At 40.7% G+C, this 21,421-nt stretch overlaps 1 protein-coding gene across 1 annotated transcript in view; it reads left to right on the plus strand.

Annotated features, from left to right (window-relative positions):
• The window catches only part of LOC131939516 (uncharacterized), a 69,244-nt gene that overhangs the window by 17,424 nt on the left and 30,399 nt on the right, over positions 1–21,421 (plus strand). Inside the window, exons 2-7 of the mRNA XM_059297855.1 lie at positions 8,735–8,815; positions 12,171–12,245; positions 13,037–13,183; positions 19,350–19,445; positions 20,182–20,361; positions 21,001–21,156. Of these exons, the coding sequence (XP_059153838.1) occupies positions 8,735–8,815; positions 12,171–12,245; positions 13,037–13,183; positions 19,350–19,445; positions 20,182–20,361; positions 21,001–21,156 (735 nt within the window). The remainder of the gene's footprint in view (positions 1–8,734; positions 8,816–12,170; positions 12,246–13,036; positions 13,184–19,349; positions 19,446–20,181; positions 20,362–21,000; positions 21,157–21,421) is intronic.

The raw sequence follows: 21,421 nt of genomic DNA on the forward strand, positions 1-21,421 counted from the left end.
TTCCCTGCAATTTACAAGAGTCGACAGTGATGAGGTCTAAGTTCATTACACGTTTGATTGTACCCCTAAGTTTTACTAAATGTAGCCATTTGTCAGCAGCCCCCCCCCCCCTCCACCGTGCTCCCCCAACCCCACTCCTTTCCTCCACGTAGAGAAAAAAAAATGTAACCTTTGATTATCGCTAATCGAACGGTACATGGATGCTATATTCAGAATAGAACGTGGTTATTTCCACGTATTTTAAATACATTCGACTGCGAAGATTGCTGCTATTATCATAGGTGTAACCCACCAAGGTTGGGTATTTACTGTATTAAAAAAAGATCTTGTGGATGTCCTTGTACCGCCGTGCCCTCTGATGGGTAATTGTGGTTTGTCGTGTATTGATTTATTTCTGTCTGGTACCTGCATCATTTATCTCCCTCTGCCGTTATCACAGTACTAATATTTTGTCTGTTTGTAATGCTAGCCATAGTTATATCTGTAACGCTAGTTTAGACCCGGCTATACTTGTATGTTTTAATTCTAGTCTAGCGCTAGCCAATGTCTATAATCTGATGTTGTCTCGGGTATGCTATATTTCTAGCCATCTTAATCCTATTCTTCAATATATTTTTTTTGACAAATATGTTATTATGTATGGGATAATTTTAGCTCCATCCTCTCCTAATTCTCGTATTATTTTTCTTTTTATTGTGCTCCAATTAAAAATGGCGGTAATACTCTCCACGTAATCTAATTACTCCCATTTCGGGTGACGTGATGCGTGCCACCGAGTGTTTTAGCTTAGCAGGAAGAGTTAGGCTGGAACAATCGATAGAGACAACAGTAAAGGGGTGTAGTCTAAACGAAAGAAGACGATAGAATGTCCAGGCCGGTGTAACAATCAGATTGAGATGACAGCGCCGCGATTGATTGCCACTCCCGTGTGTACCATATGACTGGTCGTCCTGTGGGGGGAGCGGCCAGGGCAAGTCATGCGGTCGTTGATTTTTATTTCATTCATCACTGGTCATTGAGTCGGTGTGGAAACATTTTTGCTGGTATTACAGCAGCTGTCTGCTTGATATAGATGTATAGTGGGGTATGGAAGGATGATTGCTGTGGCTTATAGCACCCATCTATAGAGGGGAACAGAAGTTTGGTTTCTGTGGCTGATAGCATTGAAGAGGTATAGAAGGATGGTTTCTGTGGCTGATAGTACACATGTTTAGTGGGGTATTTAAGGATGGTTTCTTTGTTGATCGATTGGGCTGTGAAACTCCTCAATGTGGAGTTGCTTTCTTAGGGAACATGACATGTGACTCTATCTAAGTTAAGCTCATGAGTTCATGTGTTTCTTGACCTAGGCATATCAAACGATGGTGACCAGCCGCCTTTACTTTCCCCAACGTAAGTCAGGTACTCATCAGAGCTGGGTGGACTCATTGACGTCCTTTAGTCAGAAGTCTGAACCTAGATCCGAACTTCGAGCTAGCAGCCAAACGCTGCCATTCGACCACGCCGTCCCACGACTTTACCTTTAAAACGTAACTTTGTTCCTAACATGTGACTACAGTAACATGTTGATGTGACTGATGAACAAGTAACTATTTTGGCTCTCTTCAGTTGGGCCTTTGTGAGCCCCACAGTCCATGCTTCGCTTTAACAGTCCTGCCGGGAGGATGGAGAAATGTTTCCTTTCAAATTTGACAACCCCCCGTCCCGGTAGAATGAAGACCACTGTGCCTCTAAACCAGGGGTTCCCAACCTTTTTTTTTACTCTAGAGCACATTCTAAAATATCGGTGGGGTGGCGGGCACCACCTATTTAAAATCGACAAACTCCTTCCAGAGGCGTAGCGACCCTTCCCGTTACCCGGGGACAAAACTTTCGATTTGCACCCCCCCCCCCTCAAACTTTCGATTTGCACCCCCCTCAAATTTTTTATTTGCACCCCCCCCCCCCCCTCAAACTTTCGATTTCCATCCCCTTCAACCTTTCAATAATGTTTATGAAAAAAATTCTGTCTCTGTCATAGTGAGAGGCGGGCACATACGAATCGTTCGGCGGGCGCCTTGGCGCCCGCGGGCACGGGGTTAGAAACCCCTGCTCTAAACTGTGACATGCTACCGTTAACCTGAAATTGTGACTCTACCCCTAGAGTTTGATTTTTCCACTGGAATATGACTTAATCTCTAGAATGGGACTTTATACCCTATAATGTGATTTTTACCCTAGAATGTGATTTTACCCTAGAATGTGATTTTACCCTAGAATGTGACTACCCTAGAATGTGACTTTACCCTAGAATGTGACTACCCTAGAATGTGACTTTACCCTAGAATGTGACTACCCTAGAATGTGACTACCCTGGAATGTGATGTTACCCTAGAATGTGACTACCCTAGAATGTGGCTTTACCCTAAAATGTGACTTTATACCCCTGGCTACCTTAACTGCCAGTAAACTAACGGATCAACTGGTGCTACCTCAGCATCAGGTTCAAGCTGAACATAAGCAGGCGCTGGAACCGTGAGTGACATGCGTGATAACTACAGAAGACGTCAGCTTTTATCTGACCCAGTAAGTCAGTCTATCTCCCCCGGGCCCTAGGTGTATCGACTGTAAAACCAGAAGCCAAGTTTTCTCATTACCCCGCCACCCCCCAGCCTGAAGTAACCCTGGCATCAACTACATCTGGGGAGTAGATCTACTATGTAGGACGAGCAAGAATGTGACTATCTGGGACTCACTTCTTGATGCTATCTCTAGCTGGTGACATATGTTTACCTGTAGCACATTGTCCCAGTTTCGCCTGTAGCGTGTTGGACTGTACAGTGTAACCAGTCAGCTAACCAGTTACATCCATTTGGGCCGCGCTAATGAATTCGTGCCGTGTTGTATCTGATGCTGCTATCTGATAGTGGGAGGAAAATCTCATTACTTTTGCAACCAAACGAATATTTATCACTCAACACTTGCTTGAGAATATATTAAAGCAATTAGTTGTTTAAAAAAAAAAAAACCTTATTAATTAGCATAATCATTTATCTTGTAGTCTGGGATACCCCCCTCCCCCTAAAAAAAGTGGGGCAAAAGATTTTTAAAAGATGTATAAAATTAATCACCAATCCTTAAGCCCTGGAACTTTTAGTATTATTTTAATGTCAATCATTTAACTAAAAAGAGTATGTTTCTGTTAAAAAGTACTCATCAGCCATTGCTCTGTATTCCTCTTCCTCCCTCGCTATTTACCATATCAATACCCAGCGAAACACACTATCGCTAGACCTAAAACTATATAAGCCCAGCCCTAACCCTTAATGCTAAAAGTATACGCCATCAAACTGTTGATGTCGGCGGCCAGTCTCAATGTCATCTGATAGACCATAGCGGCAAAGTACCATCCATAAACATAAATGGTCCATCTCGTTACTTGATAATGTGTCTGGTTGAATAATTCGGCGATTTTCTAGCAAGAGCTGGTCTGTGCTATTTGAGCATGATACATCAGAGAATGTCTAAATCTGTTTGAGCATGGTACATCAGAGAATGTCTAAATCTGTTTGAGCATGGTACATCAGAGAATGTCTAAATCTGTTTGAGCATGGTACATCAGAGAATGTCTAAATCTGTTAGTTCTGTTGTGTTTCTAGCAAGAACTGGTCTGCGCTATTTGAGCATGTTACATCAGAGAATGTCTAAATCTGTTAGTTGTGTTTCTAGCAAGAACTGGTCTGTGCTATTTGAGCATGGTACACCAGAGAATATCTAAATCTGTTAGTTGTGTTTCTAGCAAGAGCTGATTTGTTCTATTTGAGCATGGTACATCAGAGAATGTCTAAATCTGTTAGTCGTGTTTCTAACAAGAGAAGTCTGTGCTATTTGAGCATGGTACATCAGAGAATGTCTAAATCTGTTAGTTGTGTTTCTAACAAGAGAAGTCTGTGCTATTTGAGCATGGTACATCAGAGAATGTCTAAATCTGTTAGTTGTGTTTCTAACAAGAGAAGTCTGTGCTATTTGAGCATGGTACATCAGAGAATGTCTAAATCTGTTAATTGTGTTTCTAGCAAGAGCTGATTTGTTCTTTTTGAGAAATGCGAACATTCAGTAGACATTGTAGTGTTGTACCTTACCATGGACTTCGGTGGGTGTTGTCTTTGTTGGTACATGAGCTTTGTTCGAATTTCAAGTTATAATAATGTAGAATATTTTGTGTATCATTGTGTTTGTAATCAATTCTAGTCTTTGAGCCTTCACATATATCACATGTATGTTAACACCATAATGGAGTACTAGGCATCCTGGGTAGTTTTTGTTCAAATGTAACTAACACTAACCAGTAGCACATGCTCTATTGATGCATACGTATATATATTTTTTCCCCCTCTAACCAGAATCTTGATTTATAAAATGGTCTCTTGTTGAAATATTTGCCAACGTCTGTCATCATTGTGCAGGATACGTAACTCCAGCCCTCCGTATGTCTATGTTGGTTTAGGGCAGGGGAGCCATTGATCAGGCCCGAACTTAAGGCGGGGGAGGGGGGGGGGGTAGACCGTTATTTGTGTCCATAAACTCGACTAGTTCACGGCCTGAGCAGCTTGCGCGTCGATAAGCTGGGCTAAAAATACCCACACAAGTGTTCAACCGTTGGAGTGCAAATCAATTTTAATTCCGTCTCTCTTTTTTTTTTTTCGTTTGGAAGCGATTGGTTTTTTTAGGGAGTTTAGGGAGAGAGATATAAAGGATGGGAATAGAATGGAAGTACTTTCAAATACATTTTCTGTGTCTAACTGTGACTGCCAAAATGTTGAAGACGGAAGTGGAAAGTGTCAATTTCTCTCACAGAAATCTTAACGCCAACATTTCACTGGCTCGTGATTTAATTCAGTCAAGTAGAGTGTCTGCCCGTTTTACTTTTTTAGAATGTCAGGCCGGTTCGCCTGTGGAGAATGGCCTCTAATATTTGCTCCTTCAGAATGGCTTCCCATATTGCTCCTTCAGAATGGCCTCCCATATTGCTCCTTCAGAATGGCCTCCCATATTGCTCCTTCATAATGGCCTCCCATATTGCTCCTTCAGAATGGCCTCCCATATTGCTCCTTCAGAATGGCCATCGCTCCTTCAGAATGGCCTCCCATATTGCTCCTTCAGAATGGCCATCGCTCCTTCAGAATGGCCTCCTATATTGCTCCTTCAGAATGGCCATCGCTCCTTCAGAATGGCCTCCTATATTGCTCCTTCAGAATGGCTTCCCATATTGCTCCTTCAGAATGGCAATCGCTCCTTCAGAATGGCCTCCCATATTGCTCCTTCAGAATGGCCTCCCATATTGCTCCTTCAGAATGGCCTCCCATATTGCTCCTTCAGAATGGCCTCCCATATTGCTCCTTCAGAATGGCCATCGCTCCTTCAGAATGGCCTCCCATATTGCTCCTTCAGAATGGCCTCCCATATTGCTCCTTCAGAAGGGCCATCGCTCCTTCAGAATGGCCTACCATATTGCTCCTTCAGAATGGCCTCCAATATTGCTCCTTCAGAATGGCCTACCATATTGCTCCTTCAGAATGGCCTCCCATATTGCTACTTCAGAATGGCCTCCCATATTGCTCCTTCAGAATGGCCATCGCTCCTTCAGAATGGCCTACCATATTGCTCCTTCAGAATGGCCTCCAATATTGCTCCTTCAGAATGGCCTACCATATTGCTCCTTCAGAATGGCCTCCCATATTGCTCCTTCAGAATGGCCTCCCATATTGCTCCTTCAGAATGGCCTCCCATATCGCTCCTTCAGAATGGCCTCCCATATTGCTCCTTCAGAATGGCCTACCATATTGCTCCTTCAGAATGGCCTCCCATATTGCTCCTTCAGAATGGCCTCCCATATTGCTCCTTCAGAATGGCCTCCCATATCGCTCCTTCAGAATGGCTTGCCATATTGCTCCTTCAGAATGGCCTCCCATATTGCTCCTTCAGAATGGCCTCCCATATTGCTCCTTCAGAATGGCCTCCCATATTGCTCCTTCAGAATGGCCTCCCATATTGCTCCTTCAGAATGGCCTCCAATATTGCTCCTTCAGAATGGCCTACCATATTGCTCATTCAGAATGGCCTCCAATATTGCTCCTTCAGAATGGCCTCCCATATTGCTCCTTCAGAATGGCCTCCCATATTGCTCCTTCAGAATGGCCTCCCATATTGCTCCTTCAGAATGGCCTCCCATATTCCATGTTCATAATTCTCCACCTCCACCATTTTCTCAAAATGACTCCTTATTTCTTGTTCAGACTTTTTGCCTCCATTGCCTGGTTTCATGCTACATTGTTCAAATTGTTTTGTATAAATATTTTAATTTTAACTCATATAAAATAACCAAATGCCACACGGTGTAACCTACGTGGTATGTCAAAAGGAGAGGTAACTCAATTTATCAATAACTTCAGAAAATAACGAAATTGTGATTAAAAAAAAAATAAAATAAAAAAACAAGCAACGTGAAACATATTTTTTTAGATGGTGGTGGGAATAGAGTTGTGAGACGCAGGTTTAAAATCCAATGGATTTCTGAATCTCGTGCCAAAATTGAGCTGAGTGTCTCGATAATTGAAAGAAATGGATGGAAACGCGCGTGTGTGTGCGTGCGTGAGTGTATGTGTGTGTGCGTGAGTGAGTGCGTACGTGCATGGCTTCCCGTGTCTTCAGTTTTGTCGGTTCTAACACTATCAGTACAAGTGTCGTGCTACCCCGACACATAGTGTTACTGCCTGCCATTACACACAGTGGTGCTACCTGACATTACAGTGCTGCTACCTGACATTACAGTGGTGCTACCTGACATTACAGTGGTGCTACCTGACATTACACACATTGCTGCTACCTGACATAACAGTGGTGCTACCTGACATAACGGTGGTGCTACCTGACATAACAGTGGTGCTACCTGACATTACAGTGGTGCTACCTGACATTACATACAGTGGTGCTACCTGACATTACATACAGTGGTGCTACCTGACATTACATTGGTGCTACCTGACATTACAGTGGTGGTACCTGACATTACAGTGGTGCTACCTGACATTACATACAGTGGTGGTACCTGACATTACAGTGGTGCTACCTGACATTACATTGGTGCTACCTGACATTACAGTGGTGGTACCTGACATTACAGTGGTGCTACCTGACATTACAGTGGTGCTACCTGACATTACAGTGGTGCTACCTGACATTACAGTGGTGCTACCTGACATTACAGTAGTGCTACCTGACATTACACAAAGTGCTGTTACCTGACATTACAGTGGTGGTACCTGACATTACAGTGATGCTACCTGACATAACATACATTGGAGCTACCTGGCATTACATACAGTGGTGCTACCTGACATTACATACAGTGGTGCTACCTGACATTACAGTGGTGGTACATGACATTACAGTGCTGCTACCTGACATTACATACAGTGGTGCTACCTGACATTACATACAGTGGTGCTAGCTGACATTACATACAGTGGTGCTACATGACATTACAGTGGTGCTACCTGACATTACACAGTGGTGCTACATAACATTACCGTGTAGCTTCCTGACATTACAGTGGTGGTACCTGACATTACATACAGTGGTGCTACCTGGCATTACATACAGTGGTGCTACATGACATTACAGTGGTGCTACCTGACATTACACAGTGGTGCTACATAACATTACCGTGTAGCTTCCTGACATTACAGTGGTGGTACCTGACATTACAGTGGTGGTACCTGACATTACAGTGGTGCTACCTGACATTACATACAGTGGTGGTACCTGGCATTACATACAGTGGTGCTACATGACATTACAGTGGTTCTACCTGACATTACATACAGTGGTTCTACCTGACATTACATAGTGATGCTACCTGACATTACATACAGTGGTGCTACATGACATTACACACAGTGGTTCTACCTGACATTACAGTGGTTCTACCTGACATTACAGTGCTGCTACCTGACATTACATAGTGATGCTACCTGACATTACATACAGTGGTGCTACATGACATTACAGTGGTGCTACATGACATTACAGTGGTGCTAGCTGACATTACACACAGTAATGTTACCCTACACACAATACAAAGTCCCTACACTTAAAGATACAGATAGTTTACCCATCTCCATATTCTATCCCGTCCCCTCCATGTCTCCCCTTCTCCAGTATCTATACCCATTAAAAAAAAAACGCCGCCCCTTATTTTACTCCACCCATTCACACCAACTTCATTTCCGTTCGGAAATATTTTCCGTGTCTCTGGTATTGATCGGGCTAATTTTTAGCCATCTATACGTGTACATGGATGTCCAGTATGTGGCATCGTCCTTGACCTTTGTCTCGTGTTTCTCTTTCACCCTATTTCTAATTCTCGCATCCTCATCACACCCCTCTTCTCCTCTCTCCACCCTCCCCTGTCAATTTGCATCTCGCCATTAGGCAATGTTGATTACAAAATTGTCTCAACGAGATGAGCATAAAAATACACAGTGTAGAGCCAGAGGAATAAAATAAAACAAAACTAGTATTAGAATTATAACATTAGATTTCTATGTGGCTTTACCAAAATGATGGGTGTTACATTGTTGATTTACTTTTAAATTATTTGATGAGTTCTTGGTGTGAGTTTTGTCTGTTACAACCACGATAATGAATGTGTTTGTGTGAACAATGGTATTGATTAAATTTGTTCTCTCTGCAGTACATCGGGACATTTTCGGTGTCTGGGAGTGACAAAGAGGCGAGGGAACGACAGATGGAGGCACAGCTTGAGCACATGAGGGTCAGTGTACACGTCATGTTAACTGGTGGCCTCATCGGCATCCATTGTTTGTGTCTTGTCATGATGTCTTGTGACTTTGGCATCCGTTGATGTATACGTCATTTTGTCTTGTGTCGTCATTGTCATATCTCTCGTTGTTGCATACGTCATTCTGTGTCATGTCATTTTGTCTGTTGTTGTCATTGTCATCTCTCGTTGATATTATACGTATTTTATGTTACGTCATTTTGTCTGGTGGTGGTCTTTGTCATTTCTCGTTGTTGTATACGTCATTTTGTGTCGTGCCCTTTTATCTGGTGTTGTCATCGTCATCTCTCGTTGTTGCATACGTCATTTTGTGTCGTGTTATTTACGTTTTTGTGTGTACTTAATATTTTGTCATATCATTCAGTGACGTGTTTCTAGTGCGCCAAGTTTTTTTTTCTTTAATTTTATGACAAGTTCGCTTCTTGTATTGTCAGTTATATTTGTCCCATATTTTTACCGCAATAACTGTTAACGGTAGTTAGATTTAATGAAGTATTTCTTCATTTTTTATTAATAATAATTGTTCTCTCGGGGTATCGCTTGATCCCCTCAAATGTAGTGTCTCCCAAAATAAACTCAACAGACAGACTTTCGTTAAGGATCGAATATCAAACTGGTTTCATAAATAATGAAATATTTAAAAGAAAATTGCGAAAACTTCATCGTACTATGGTAGAGGGTTAGGTGATTGTCGGTTGAATTTTTTTTTTAATTATCAGACGACCATTTTGTAATGTGTGATGAGTATGGAAGGGGTGTGGTGGTATATATATAGAGAGAGACAGCGAGCATTTCCCGTGTTAATTTTTTTCCCATACCACGTGACCGCATGAAAGATAACGGGGGTAAAAAGTGGCTATCTGAAATAGTGTCTGAGATACGGAAGTTTATCAGTGTTGGCAGACGTCTACACGTGCCTGACCTCCCCCTTCAAAGTGAGTCGGAAATATTATTAGGTGAGATTTGTTGGGGAGAGGGCGGGGGGGGGGGGATTTTTGCTGAGTGTGTTAGCTAGGTGCGGGGAGGAAATAGTTACAGTCCTTGCTCCAGTTGTTGTTCTTTGTGTGAGGGGGGGGGGGGGGGGGAAAGGTGCAAAAAAAATGCCGACACTGCTGTGTGGATGAAAACAACAGGTATTTAGATCAAGTTTACCTGAGCGATAGCTGTTTGATCTCACTCGCACGCTTCATGCCTGGCCAGGTCCGATGGGAGATGTGTTCATCGGAAAATACGTGTACGTGTGTTTGTCAAAGGATTGGCTCACCCCAACCCCCACCCACCCATTTTTTTTCCTGACTTATCGATCTTGTTTGGTAATATTTAAGAGAAGGGTGTAAAAGTTTCCAATTTGGCAACTCTGGGCTGTGAATGTTTGGATCGAGTTATGGCCCCTTTGTTGTGTCACTGTGACCCAGCTTTGATGTAGGCTATGTTAGAGGATTAGGTGAAACGTCAGCACGTAACTGAAATCTACGGCAGCAGTTATAGATATATACATATATACATATATATATATATATATATATATATATATATATATATATATATATATATATATATATATATATATATATATATATATATATATGTGTGTGTGTATATATAAGTATTATGTGTGTATGTGTGTGGATATATATATATATATATATATATATATATATATATATATATATATATATATATATATATATATATATATAAATGTGTATATATAAGCATATAGATAGATGGATAGATAGATAGATAGATAGATAGATAGATAGATAGATAGATAGATAGATAGATAGATAGATAGATAGATAGATAGATAGATAGATAGATAGATAGATAGATAGATAGATAGATAGATAGATAGATAGATAGATAGATAGATAGATAGATAGATAGATAGATAGATAGATAGATAGATAGATAGATAGATAGATAGATAGATAGATAGATAGATAGATAGATAGATAGATAGATAGATAGATAGATAGATGATAAATAGATAGATAGATAGATAGACATATATCATTTCATCACTTTCACGTATAACAGGGTGAGAAATGGTTGTAATAACAACCAAGAGTTGTGTGATGTGAGCATTGTGTATTGTAGAATAGTTCTCTGGCTCATAAATACAGATTCCCACTGTTGGTCCAACACGACGGCCCAGGTGATGACTCACAGCATCTCCTGCCAGACTAGGCCAACCTGTTGGGATTTTTTTTTATTACGGCAAGACTCTGATAGTGGTAGCATTATTTTTTTATTACCGCTTGACACTCGTTATGATTACAAGCTCCTGTCGTTTTGGTACTTTAAATACTAATTAATTTGAACTCAGAAGTTACATGCGATTACGTGTTTGTACTGATCATAATCTCGAGAAAAATAACTAGTGTTAAGTTGACCGTATTTTTCTAAAAAAAAAAATCTTTCTTTGATACAGATTTAAATGATTGAGTTTTGTATAGATAAAATAATCCTCAAATAGCAAATTCAATGTAAATTTATAATACTAGTTTTTATTTGTTTATGGTTTGATAATGAATGTACTAACATACGTTAGGAAACCACACTAGAAATATTTTTTTATAACTTTCCTATCAAGGTCAGACGAAAAAATATCTAAGTTATCTAAGAGAGACAACTGCTTAAAAACAATTTACTCTCGTGCTTACCTCCCCTCGTTTCGTATAGACCAGGGGTCGGCAACCTTTTGAAGCTGAAGAGCCAAAAGTTACAATTTTCAAAATTTCCCTGGTTTTAAAGAGCCACTAACATTTTTTTTATTTCAAACATTTTATTTTTTTATTAAGATTATTAGTATTTGTTCAAGGAGCTGGAGAGCCGCATCTTGATATCAAAAGAGCCGCATGCGGCTCGCGAGCCGCAGGTTGCCGACCCCTGGTATAGACCATCGCCCCTGATAAATTAGTAATGCAGTGCGTGTAACGTAACATTAACTTTTTAATCTAATTAGTTACCGTAAGGTTTGTGGTCCCTTCTATGTGCAGGCGACATAAGATTTGTTCCTGAAATAGTTTTGTTGGTGTGATTTCAAAAAGATCTTTACGAACCCTTTTCAAATAGGTGTAACTAAATAAATGAATTAATAACTATCAATTTTTTTTTTATTGAACCCACAATGATTTTTCAATACATTTACAAAATAATAAAAATTTAACAAATAAGACAGTGAATCGTATAATCTTTTTATATCATTGTGTGTAATAAAAAAAATAATTTTAAGACCATTATCATACTGAAGCATCTAAAGTAATGTGCTGATTGCAATCTCTCTAATTATTTAAATGAACCCTTGTTTGAATATCTTCTCCAGAATGCTAAGGACAGCAAGGCAGTGAATTTGATCATCTCTAATCATGGTGTCAGGGTTATACTCAAGGAGAACAATGTAAGTCTGTTGGTCAGTGGGCATGTAGGGCAGCAAGGTCACTGGCTACTTTTTGTAGAGTTACCAATAAAGCTATTCACTAGAACCATTTAGCAGAACCATTAATGGGGACTGCGTGGCCTAGAGGTAAACCATGCACTTGCTAACCCAAAAGTTACAAGCTTGAGATCTTAAGATGTTCCATGACTGTACAGCCCTTCATGTCCACACCAGGTGGTTCAGTTCAGAGGTGAAGACTCATAAGCCTGGTAGAAGACCATGTGTCTAGCAGCTGGTAACATGGGTCAGAGAAATCCTCAATTCTTAACCAGTCAACCTGGCTAAAGAGCTAAAACTTGAGCCATTAATGGGAGAGAGTAGAACCATTCAGTAAAGCCATTTTGTGTAATCATTCAGTAAAGCCATCAGAAACAATCAAAACCATTTATTAAAGCCATTTAGTAGAACTATTCAGTAGAGCTATTCAAGAAGGCAAAAAATAAACCTTTCAAAATGTGTGTAACCAGGTCTTTTATCCTGCCCACCAAGTAGTTTGAGCTCTAATAATTATTACATTTTAGTAAGTCTTTCAAATATATTGAGTTGAAGTCAATAGGGAAAACAATATGCTGAAAGATTTAGTAATTAGTGGGTATTTTTTTAGTAAACTAATTAGCAGCAATTTTTTTTCAGTTATTATAATCTCTTGTAGTATTTTATTTTAAAACCTGATGCTTTATTTTTACTAGAGTTTTTAGTTGTTTAAAGGAAAAATTTAAAAAAAAAATTATAATGAGATATTTTGTCATCAGAATGTGTTCATGGATCACTCCCTCAAGAGGATCTGGTATGCTACATGTGACCCTGAATACTGCCAGTTCTCCTTCCTAGCCAGGGAACCCAAGACTAGTGCTGAGGTGCAATATTGCCACGCTTTTGTTACAGATACACCTGAAGAGGTAAGCAAGGGGTGGGGGAGAATGTAGGTTGACCAAGTCTTGATGCTAGCAGAGATTTGATGCTAGCAGAGATGTAGTTATTTCTGTTCATTTTTTTCCAGCAAATCCAACATTATATATTTAGAAATAAACTTTTTGCCTTAAAATTTGATACATGTGTAATTGTTTTGGAAACTAGTTTCAAACTCTTTTTACAGTAGTAAATCCTTGAAATTAACATAACATAACTAGTTTATTGATAAACTATGTTTCATTTACTTCTAATATCTTACAGTAAGGTAGATCTTGGTAGTTAATGTAGTGGTGGATAAATGCAGTGGCTAATTTATTGAAGCTTTGGGCATTGATCTTAACAGTAGATCTTTTTTGTTGACTTCTAAAAAAAATATTCAGTTCTTGACAGGAGATGAAATCAATGCAACTCTGATTCAAAATCTTTTAATCACAGTACATATGTGAAACTAAAAAATCTGTTATACTGTAAATTTCCTTTTTGTTGTGTCTATATATTTAAATATTAAGCCCAAAGCTCTTCCACCCTTTCTACACCTTCCTTCCCTTAACTCTTCACACCCCCCACCCTTGCCCCCTCCCCCTGCCCACATAAAACGTCGTTATTTCCCATCCCTCTGTGTATTCCCACTTACCTGTGATCCAACTGTATTTTAAATAAGAGGTTTTTTCTTCAAGTCTAGCCTGCAGGCAGGGGACACGAATGTCTCCTGCATATCTGGGCAGATATAGCAGGGCAGATAGAGCAGGACCGATCACACCCGTCCCTTACCTGCTGGGGCCCATAAACACACGCTCGTGATGGGACACTAGAATAGATTTCAATGAGCGCACAAGTTGGCGTTTAATGTGGGATGGTCTAAAGCCTGTGTCACATATCTCTTGACGCGTTTGGATTTTGTTTGCTCCGGCCTTGATAAGAAAGGTGTGCTCTTATTGGCACGATTTCACTTGTATGGATGAGATCGTTTTTTCTTTATATGCAATCATCTTCATATGGTACTTTACTTTTTGGTTTGCGTGATTGGGGGTATCGAATTGGAGTTACATGTGATGGTAAAGACTCAGTTGTAGTTTATGTACGGACTCAGGATTCGGTTATGGTCTAAATTTGGACTGAAGATTAAATTATATTTTAGGTACCGACTGAAAATTTTGTTTTAGTGTTGGTACTAACTAATGATTTTGTTATAGTTTTAGACTTAGTATGGACTGAAGATTCAGTTTTAGGTATAGTCTAGGTGCGGACAAATGATTCGGTTATTGTCTAAGGACGGACTGAAGATGGAATTTTAGTGTAGGTAAGGACTCTAATTTTGGTTTTAGTGTTGGTACGAAATAAAGATTCAGTTACGTTCTATGTACAGACTAGAGATTCGGTTATAGTGTAGATGCTGATGAAGATTCGGTTATATTCTTGGCATGGCATAAGGGTTCAGTTATAGTGTTGGTACATACTAAAGGATTTACTTATGATCTCGGTACGGACTAGAATTTCAGTTATAGTCTTGTCACGGCATAATGATTCAGTTTTGGTCTAGGTACGAACTGAAGATTAATTTTAAATTATAGTTGAGAAATTTGGTTCTAGTGAAGTTAAGGACTGAAGACATGAGTACGGCTTGTTCGAATATTCTTCCCATGTTCATTTCAAATTTAGCGGGGATTCCCGTTGGCAGTGTGCTGCCGTGTGTGTGTGTTTGTTTAGACAGAGTGTGTTGTTCTAGGGAGACCGTGTCTTAACTTATGTCACCGAGACTTTGTTATGTTTGCCTTGAGCATATTGGCGCGAGAGGTCCTCCCTGCCTTGCCTGTTTCGTTTCTTCGCTTTTTGTAATCACAATTTTTCATCGCGTGTACTTCTTTACGTTTTGTAAACTGTGTTGTGGTGTGTGAGTAGAGAAGGCGTGGTGATGAGACTGAGGTTACTACAGTTTAACAACGGAGCAGTGTATATCAAGCGATACAGTTAAATCGCATTACCAATGAAATAACCGGGTGCTAGACAGAGGCGTAGCGACCCTTCCCGGCGCCCGGGGCGAACTTTCAATTTGGCGCCCCCCCCCTTATATATATATATATATATATATATATATATATATATATGTGTGTGTGTGTGTGTGTGTGTGTGTGTATAATTATGTGTGTGTGATAGTGTGTTTATATATAAGCTTGTGTGTGGGTAAGAGTGTAAGCGTGTGTGTAAGCGTGTGTGTAAGCGTGTATGCTACAGTCCGGACAAGGTTTAATAATTACATTGTATGATTTTCATTCCTTAAAACTTTACGACAATTTAATTCCCATTAAGATGCGTTTAACTTTTTTTGCGAAAGATTAGTAATGTCAGTAAAAAAAAATAAGCCTGATCTGTGTTAGAGGGTAGTTTGTAGCTAACGCTAATATGTTTAGACCAGCCTTTTATGTTCTAGTTTTGAACGATCTCTGTTGTGATATGGTACATAGTTGGATTCGAAGTTTGTTAGAGTAAGGACACACAAGTGACATACAAGAAGAAGTTATCAGAAATATTTATTGTTCACATTGGAATACGACATGGGTATTTCGTTGATTGGTTGATGGTATGACAAAACAAGCTAGAGAAAACAAACTGGAATCCAACGGATGTTAACAGCTCGTAGTCTTGGATTTCGCAGATTTGCCCTGCCTTCTCGCACACAGTTTCTTCCAGGCATCTTTTCGGGGGGGGCGAAGCCCCCCGGAAAAAATTTTACGCCCCCCCCCCCCCCCCCCCCCCCGAACGAAATGAAATTTATATAATTTATATATAGAAAATATATACTTTTAACAGTGTCCGCCCCCCCCCCGAAGAAAGTTTACCGCCTCCCCCTCCCCCCGAAGATTTCAAGTGCCCCCCCCCCCCCCCGGAGAAAAAAGTCTGGAAGAAACACTGATCAAAAGTATCTGATCTCTCACGTTGAAGTTGAGAGAATCGTAAGAATCTTACAAAGAACTAGTCGCGTTTTTTTTTAACAAAACTGGCTATTGAAATTGTACATTACGCGTTAATACACTTGGTTTCTTTACTAAGTGTTAAGAGAGTTATCTACTCACCAATCCAGTACAAATACTTGCGATTTTTGTTAGCGAAAAAAGCGCCCCCCCCCCCCCCCCCCCCACCCCCACACACACTCATCACAACCATCTTGGACAAAGTTTGTAGAGCGGTTTTTAACGTAACTAACTTTTTTTTTTTTAAATGTTACACAATTATACAATGCACAGTACAATTCGTTTCTTTCTGAGAGCTAAAGGTTGTTTACTCAGAATCCTGTGTAATTTTGCTATTTTATTTAGCCTAAAAGCGCCCCCCCTGCACCATCTTGATAAAAGTCACTAACGTATTTTACAATTCAACAATCGTACAATACGTTTTAATACAATTGGTTTCTTTTAATAGTGGTAACGTTTATCGACTCAACAATCTAGTGTAAATTCTTCCGTTTTAAGTCTCGAAAAAGCGCCCCCCCCCATCTAGGAAAAGCTTCAAAGCGGTTTTGCCGGTCACTGTTTCTTAAGAGCATATGTTTTACATTAAGAAATCAAGATAGAAAACAGTTAAATCAGTATGTAAATGCGTGTAGCCATTACATTTCTTAACTTAGACAGTTTATAATTCAAAACTGCAGCATAAAATCAGCTTTAAAAAAATTTTCCCACCCCTTTTGGCGCCCCCATAGGGTCGGCGCCCGGGGCGGCCGCCCCCCCCGCCCCCCCCCTAGCTACGCCTCTGGTGCTAGAAGTTTTGGTCAGCCTTAGTTATTGGGGTAGGGGGTCATCCATTTATGACGTCCATACGCGGGGGGGGGGGGGGGTGTCCCGAAAAAAGCTGACTTTTGTGGACGCATATGGACTTGTATAAGGAAAAAAAGTGGATTTTTGTGGACGGGGGGAGGGGGGGGGGGTCCAAAATGCAAAAAAAAATGTGGACGTCATAAATGGATGACCCCTAGCTGGACATAGATGCCATTGTGCTTTACTGGACCGTGTAAGTTGGTTGACCAGACTCACCTTAGCGTCACTAGCTGTACTGGGTGTAAACATGGTGACACCTGCTGCTAGGCGTCACTAGCCGTGCGTCACTCACTATGTAACTGCGCATCGTAGGAAGTTGTATACTTTCTCAAAATGCGGCTTGATCTAGTCAGTATGCGTCACTTGACCACGTCAGTATGTGTCACACTTGACCACGTCAGTATGCGTCACTTGACCACGTCACTATTCGCCACTTTACCACGTCATTATGCGTCACACTTGACCACGTCAGTATGCGTTACGTGACCACGTCAGTATGCGTCACTTGACCACGTCACTATTCGCCACTTTACCATGTCATTATGCGTCACACTTGACCACGTCAGTATGCGTTACTTGACCACGTCAGTATGCGTTACTTGACCACGTCAGTATGCGTTACTTGACCACGTCAGTATGCCTCACTTGACCACGTCAGTATGCGTTACTTGACCACGTCAGTATGCGTTACTTGACCACGTCAGTATGCCTCACTTGACCACGTCAGTATGCCTCACTTGACCACGTCAGTATGCCTCACTTGACCACGTCAGTATGCCTCACTTGACCACGTCAGAAAGTGTTACTTGACCACGTCACTATTCGCCACTTGACCACGTCGGTATGCCTCACTTGACCACTTCAGTATGCGTTACTTGACCACGTCAGTATGCGTCCATTGACCACGTCAGTATTCGCCACTTGACCACATCAATATACTCTACTTGATTACGTCAACACGCGCCAGTTGACCATACACATGTGTGCCAGTTGCAACAAAACGCATCACCTGTACCCCAAATATTTGCCCTGCAAGCAAACAGCAGCCACTGGAGACCTAACCTGCTTTAACAAACCGCGCCTTTTAAACGCTACCTTCCTTTAAACCAAAAGCCAGCCTTCTCTTATTGCCGGGCACCCAACGTCATCTTCTGTTTGACTCGCGTTTGAGGCCACCTAATTTTCTTGTCAGATGATACCTCAGGCCGGTGGGGGGGGGGGGGGGGGGGGGTGTTTGTTTTATACTGCGGCTGAGGTAAAGACAGCAGCATAGTTCAGCGACCAATTGGCCCCTTGACTTTGCCGCCTCTGTTATAATGGACAGAGGCGTGGCGTTCGCTACACCCTAACTATTCTCCTGAAGTCAAGAAGTTGGATGTTTAAATTTAAATCGTGGCAGGGATCACTCGCGTATACCACTAAATATTATGGCAGTTTAACTCACTAAAACTAAATGTATGCCGTGTGTGAATGTGTGCTGTCCTGCCGACTCGAACCCCGCCAAAAGCCAAAAGTTATGTCGTCTGCTCTCCTCCTAACATTTCTCCAAATCAACTTGTTTGTCTCTGTCGGGTCGCGAGCTATCACCTCCATTGTCACGTGACCCGCCCTGTGCCGTCTTGATTGGTTGCCGGTCTCAGGTATGTTATTGGAGTGTTTTGGTGGCAATCGTTGATGAGAAAATTATTCTAAGTCTAGTCATGTGCACAGTGAAGGCTACACTAGGATATCTTTCCCGTTTTGTGTCGTGTCTAACGTTGGATTATAAGCCATTTCGTTCTAGCGTTTACATTAATTCTATTGACGTTTGACTCTAAACTCTTGCATATTGAAGTCAGTATTTTTTATTTCCCTTGTGTAGTATATCTAAGTACACAATAAAGAGAAATAATGTTAAGTAATCTCTGCTAGGTCGCTCTTAAAACAAACTTATTATGGATCAAGTTTTATGCAATGTGGGAATAGTGTCCATATTAAAGGACTATTCTGTGTATAGTTATTGGTTTGGCAGATACTTATGTACTAGGACAAAAAATATGATAGTCTAGTTAATTTTTGTTTGTTTCATGCTGTATATGCACATCTCTGGATGTGTCGAGCTACATGACAGACGAAATTAGTCAATTAAATAGATTATGTATGACTGTATCTCTAGATTGATATTATTTCAATACACCCAGCATTACTTTGGTTATAAAAACATATTATTACTATTTTCTAATAGTATTACTGTTTCACCATTCATGTCTCTTCACCAGATGTATTGACGTGATATTGCTGTATCACATCAGATGATTTTACATTTTCATCTAAATCCACTGATTTGTTTTCCCCACTTTAGGCAGAAGACCTGATTTCAATCATTGGTGAAGCTTTCAAGTCTACATACCAAGAAACTAAGAAACCTCCAACATTCCATGAGATCATAGAACAGCAGGTTGGTTCACATGATAGCCTTGCTGTGATTGGCTGGTTCTCTTGATAGCCTTCTGTTATTGGCTAGTCCACATGATAAGCGAGGCTGTGATTGGCTGGTTTACATGATAGGCTGGCTGTGATTGGCTAGTCCACATGATAAGCTGGCTGTGATTGGCTGGTTCTCATGATAGGCTGGCTGTGATTGGCTAGTCCACATGATAAGCTGGCTGTGATTGGCTGATTCTCATGATAGGCTGGCTGTGATTGGCTAGTCCACATGCTAAGCTGGCTGTGATTGGCTGGTTTACATGATAGGTTAGCTCACATGTTGGACTAGTTATAATTGGATGGTTCTGTCTTTATAATAGAGATTTTAAGAATAGCTAAAAATTGAAATTTTCAATCCATTCTTGTCAACAAGACTTACAATATATGTGGATTCACAGCACATGGACAAATCAGATCACCTACTTAACCATTTATAATCATTTTGTATGCCCTCACCACTAACCACCTACCTCTCCTCCCATACACACAACGGAACAGCAGAGGCGTAGCGAAGGGGGGAGGGACATATGTCCCTGGGCGCCGACCATATGGGGGGCGCCAAATTGAAAGTTTGAGGGGGGGGGTGCAAATCAAAAGTTTGTCCCCGGGCGGCGGGAAGGGTCGCTATGCCTCTGCGGAACAGCAAAAGTTATCATCATGTTGATTATGTTTTTTTTTAATGAAACATCTGTAACCTTCTGCCTCAGGTACAGCAACAGCAAGCCAAATTTCGAGAGATTGAAAAAGAAGCCAAAAATGCCCTTCAGAAAAAGCTGAATGAAATTGCTACCCCCACGCCATTTTCAGAGCGAGCCCAGGTCAGAATGGAGAGAAGAAAGCAGTCAGAAGAGATGAATGAGCCAGCTCAATCAGAGAAGAAAAGCTGGGTAAGTTTTTTAGGACTGATGTAGGTTTTGTAGGACGTGTAGGTTCTGTAGGACTGTGGTATATGTTCTTTGGGACTAAAGTATAGGTTCTTTGGGACTGAAGTATAGGTTCTTTGGGATTGAAGTATAGGTTCTTTGGGATTGAAGTATAGGTTCTGTATGACTGTGATGTAGGTTGATTGGGACTGTGGTATAGGTTCTTTGGGACTGATTTAGATTCTGTAGGACTGAAACAAAGCTCAAAATGATATTGGAATGTTTATAAAGGCTTTAAAATGAAAATCTCTCTAGAGGAGTTAAAATTAAAGCACCAAAATAAAATGAAAAATTAAGACCATACCCCTCCCCATAACAAACATAATTAAGATGTTTTGCCACCTTTCTGTTCTAAAAAAAAAAATACAAAATAAATGCCAATTCTCATTTTGTGAATACCCACATAGCATAATGTACGTTTGACCCCATCTCTACCTTCCCCCCCCCCCCCCCCCCCCCATCACATCACACATACATAATTATTAATTACAACTTTTTATGGGATAATTATTTTCCAATTAAAATTATGTCCAAAACCATACACAATGTGTCGTACATCCCTGATGGTAAATGGTATTCCATGTTTCCCCTGTAATGTCACAGGCCAAGATCCAAGTTGAAACTCAGGGGTTCTCACACAGCAGGCCTGCGGACAGAAGTTCCAACAGTTCAGCAGCAGTCAACAGGCGCAGTGAAATCCCATCCCGCCAAACTCCACCCATTTCGTCACCCTTCAAGCGTAATTCTGTGCCACCTCAGGTATTACAGGCAGACAATTTGTTTTTCATGTGTTTCAACTCTCAGCATTTTATAATACACAAATGTATGGGCTCAACATTTGTATGTAACAGTAATGTTTCTTTAGTTGTGCTCTTGTATTGTTTTAGTTCTGCCCTTCATTATGAATAGTGTGCTGTTTTAGATCTGGCATCATGTGTAACTTAACTATTATATTGCTTTAGCTGTTCCCTCGTATGTAACTGTGTTATTTTAGTTCTGCCCTTGTATGAGCCTGTTTTAGTTT

This window comes from Physella acuta, unplaced genomic scaffold (genome assembly GCF_028476545.2).
Source record: "Physella acuta isolate Inbredline_101_S28 unplaced genomic scaffold, ASM2847654v3 ptg000282l, whole genome shotgun sequence".
NCBI classification, from domain to species: domain Eukaryota; kingdom Metazoa; phylum Mollusca; class Gastropoda; family Physidae; genus Physella; species Physella acuta.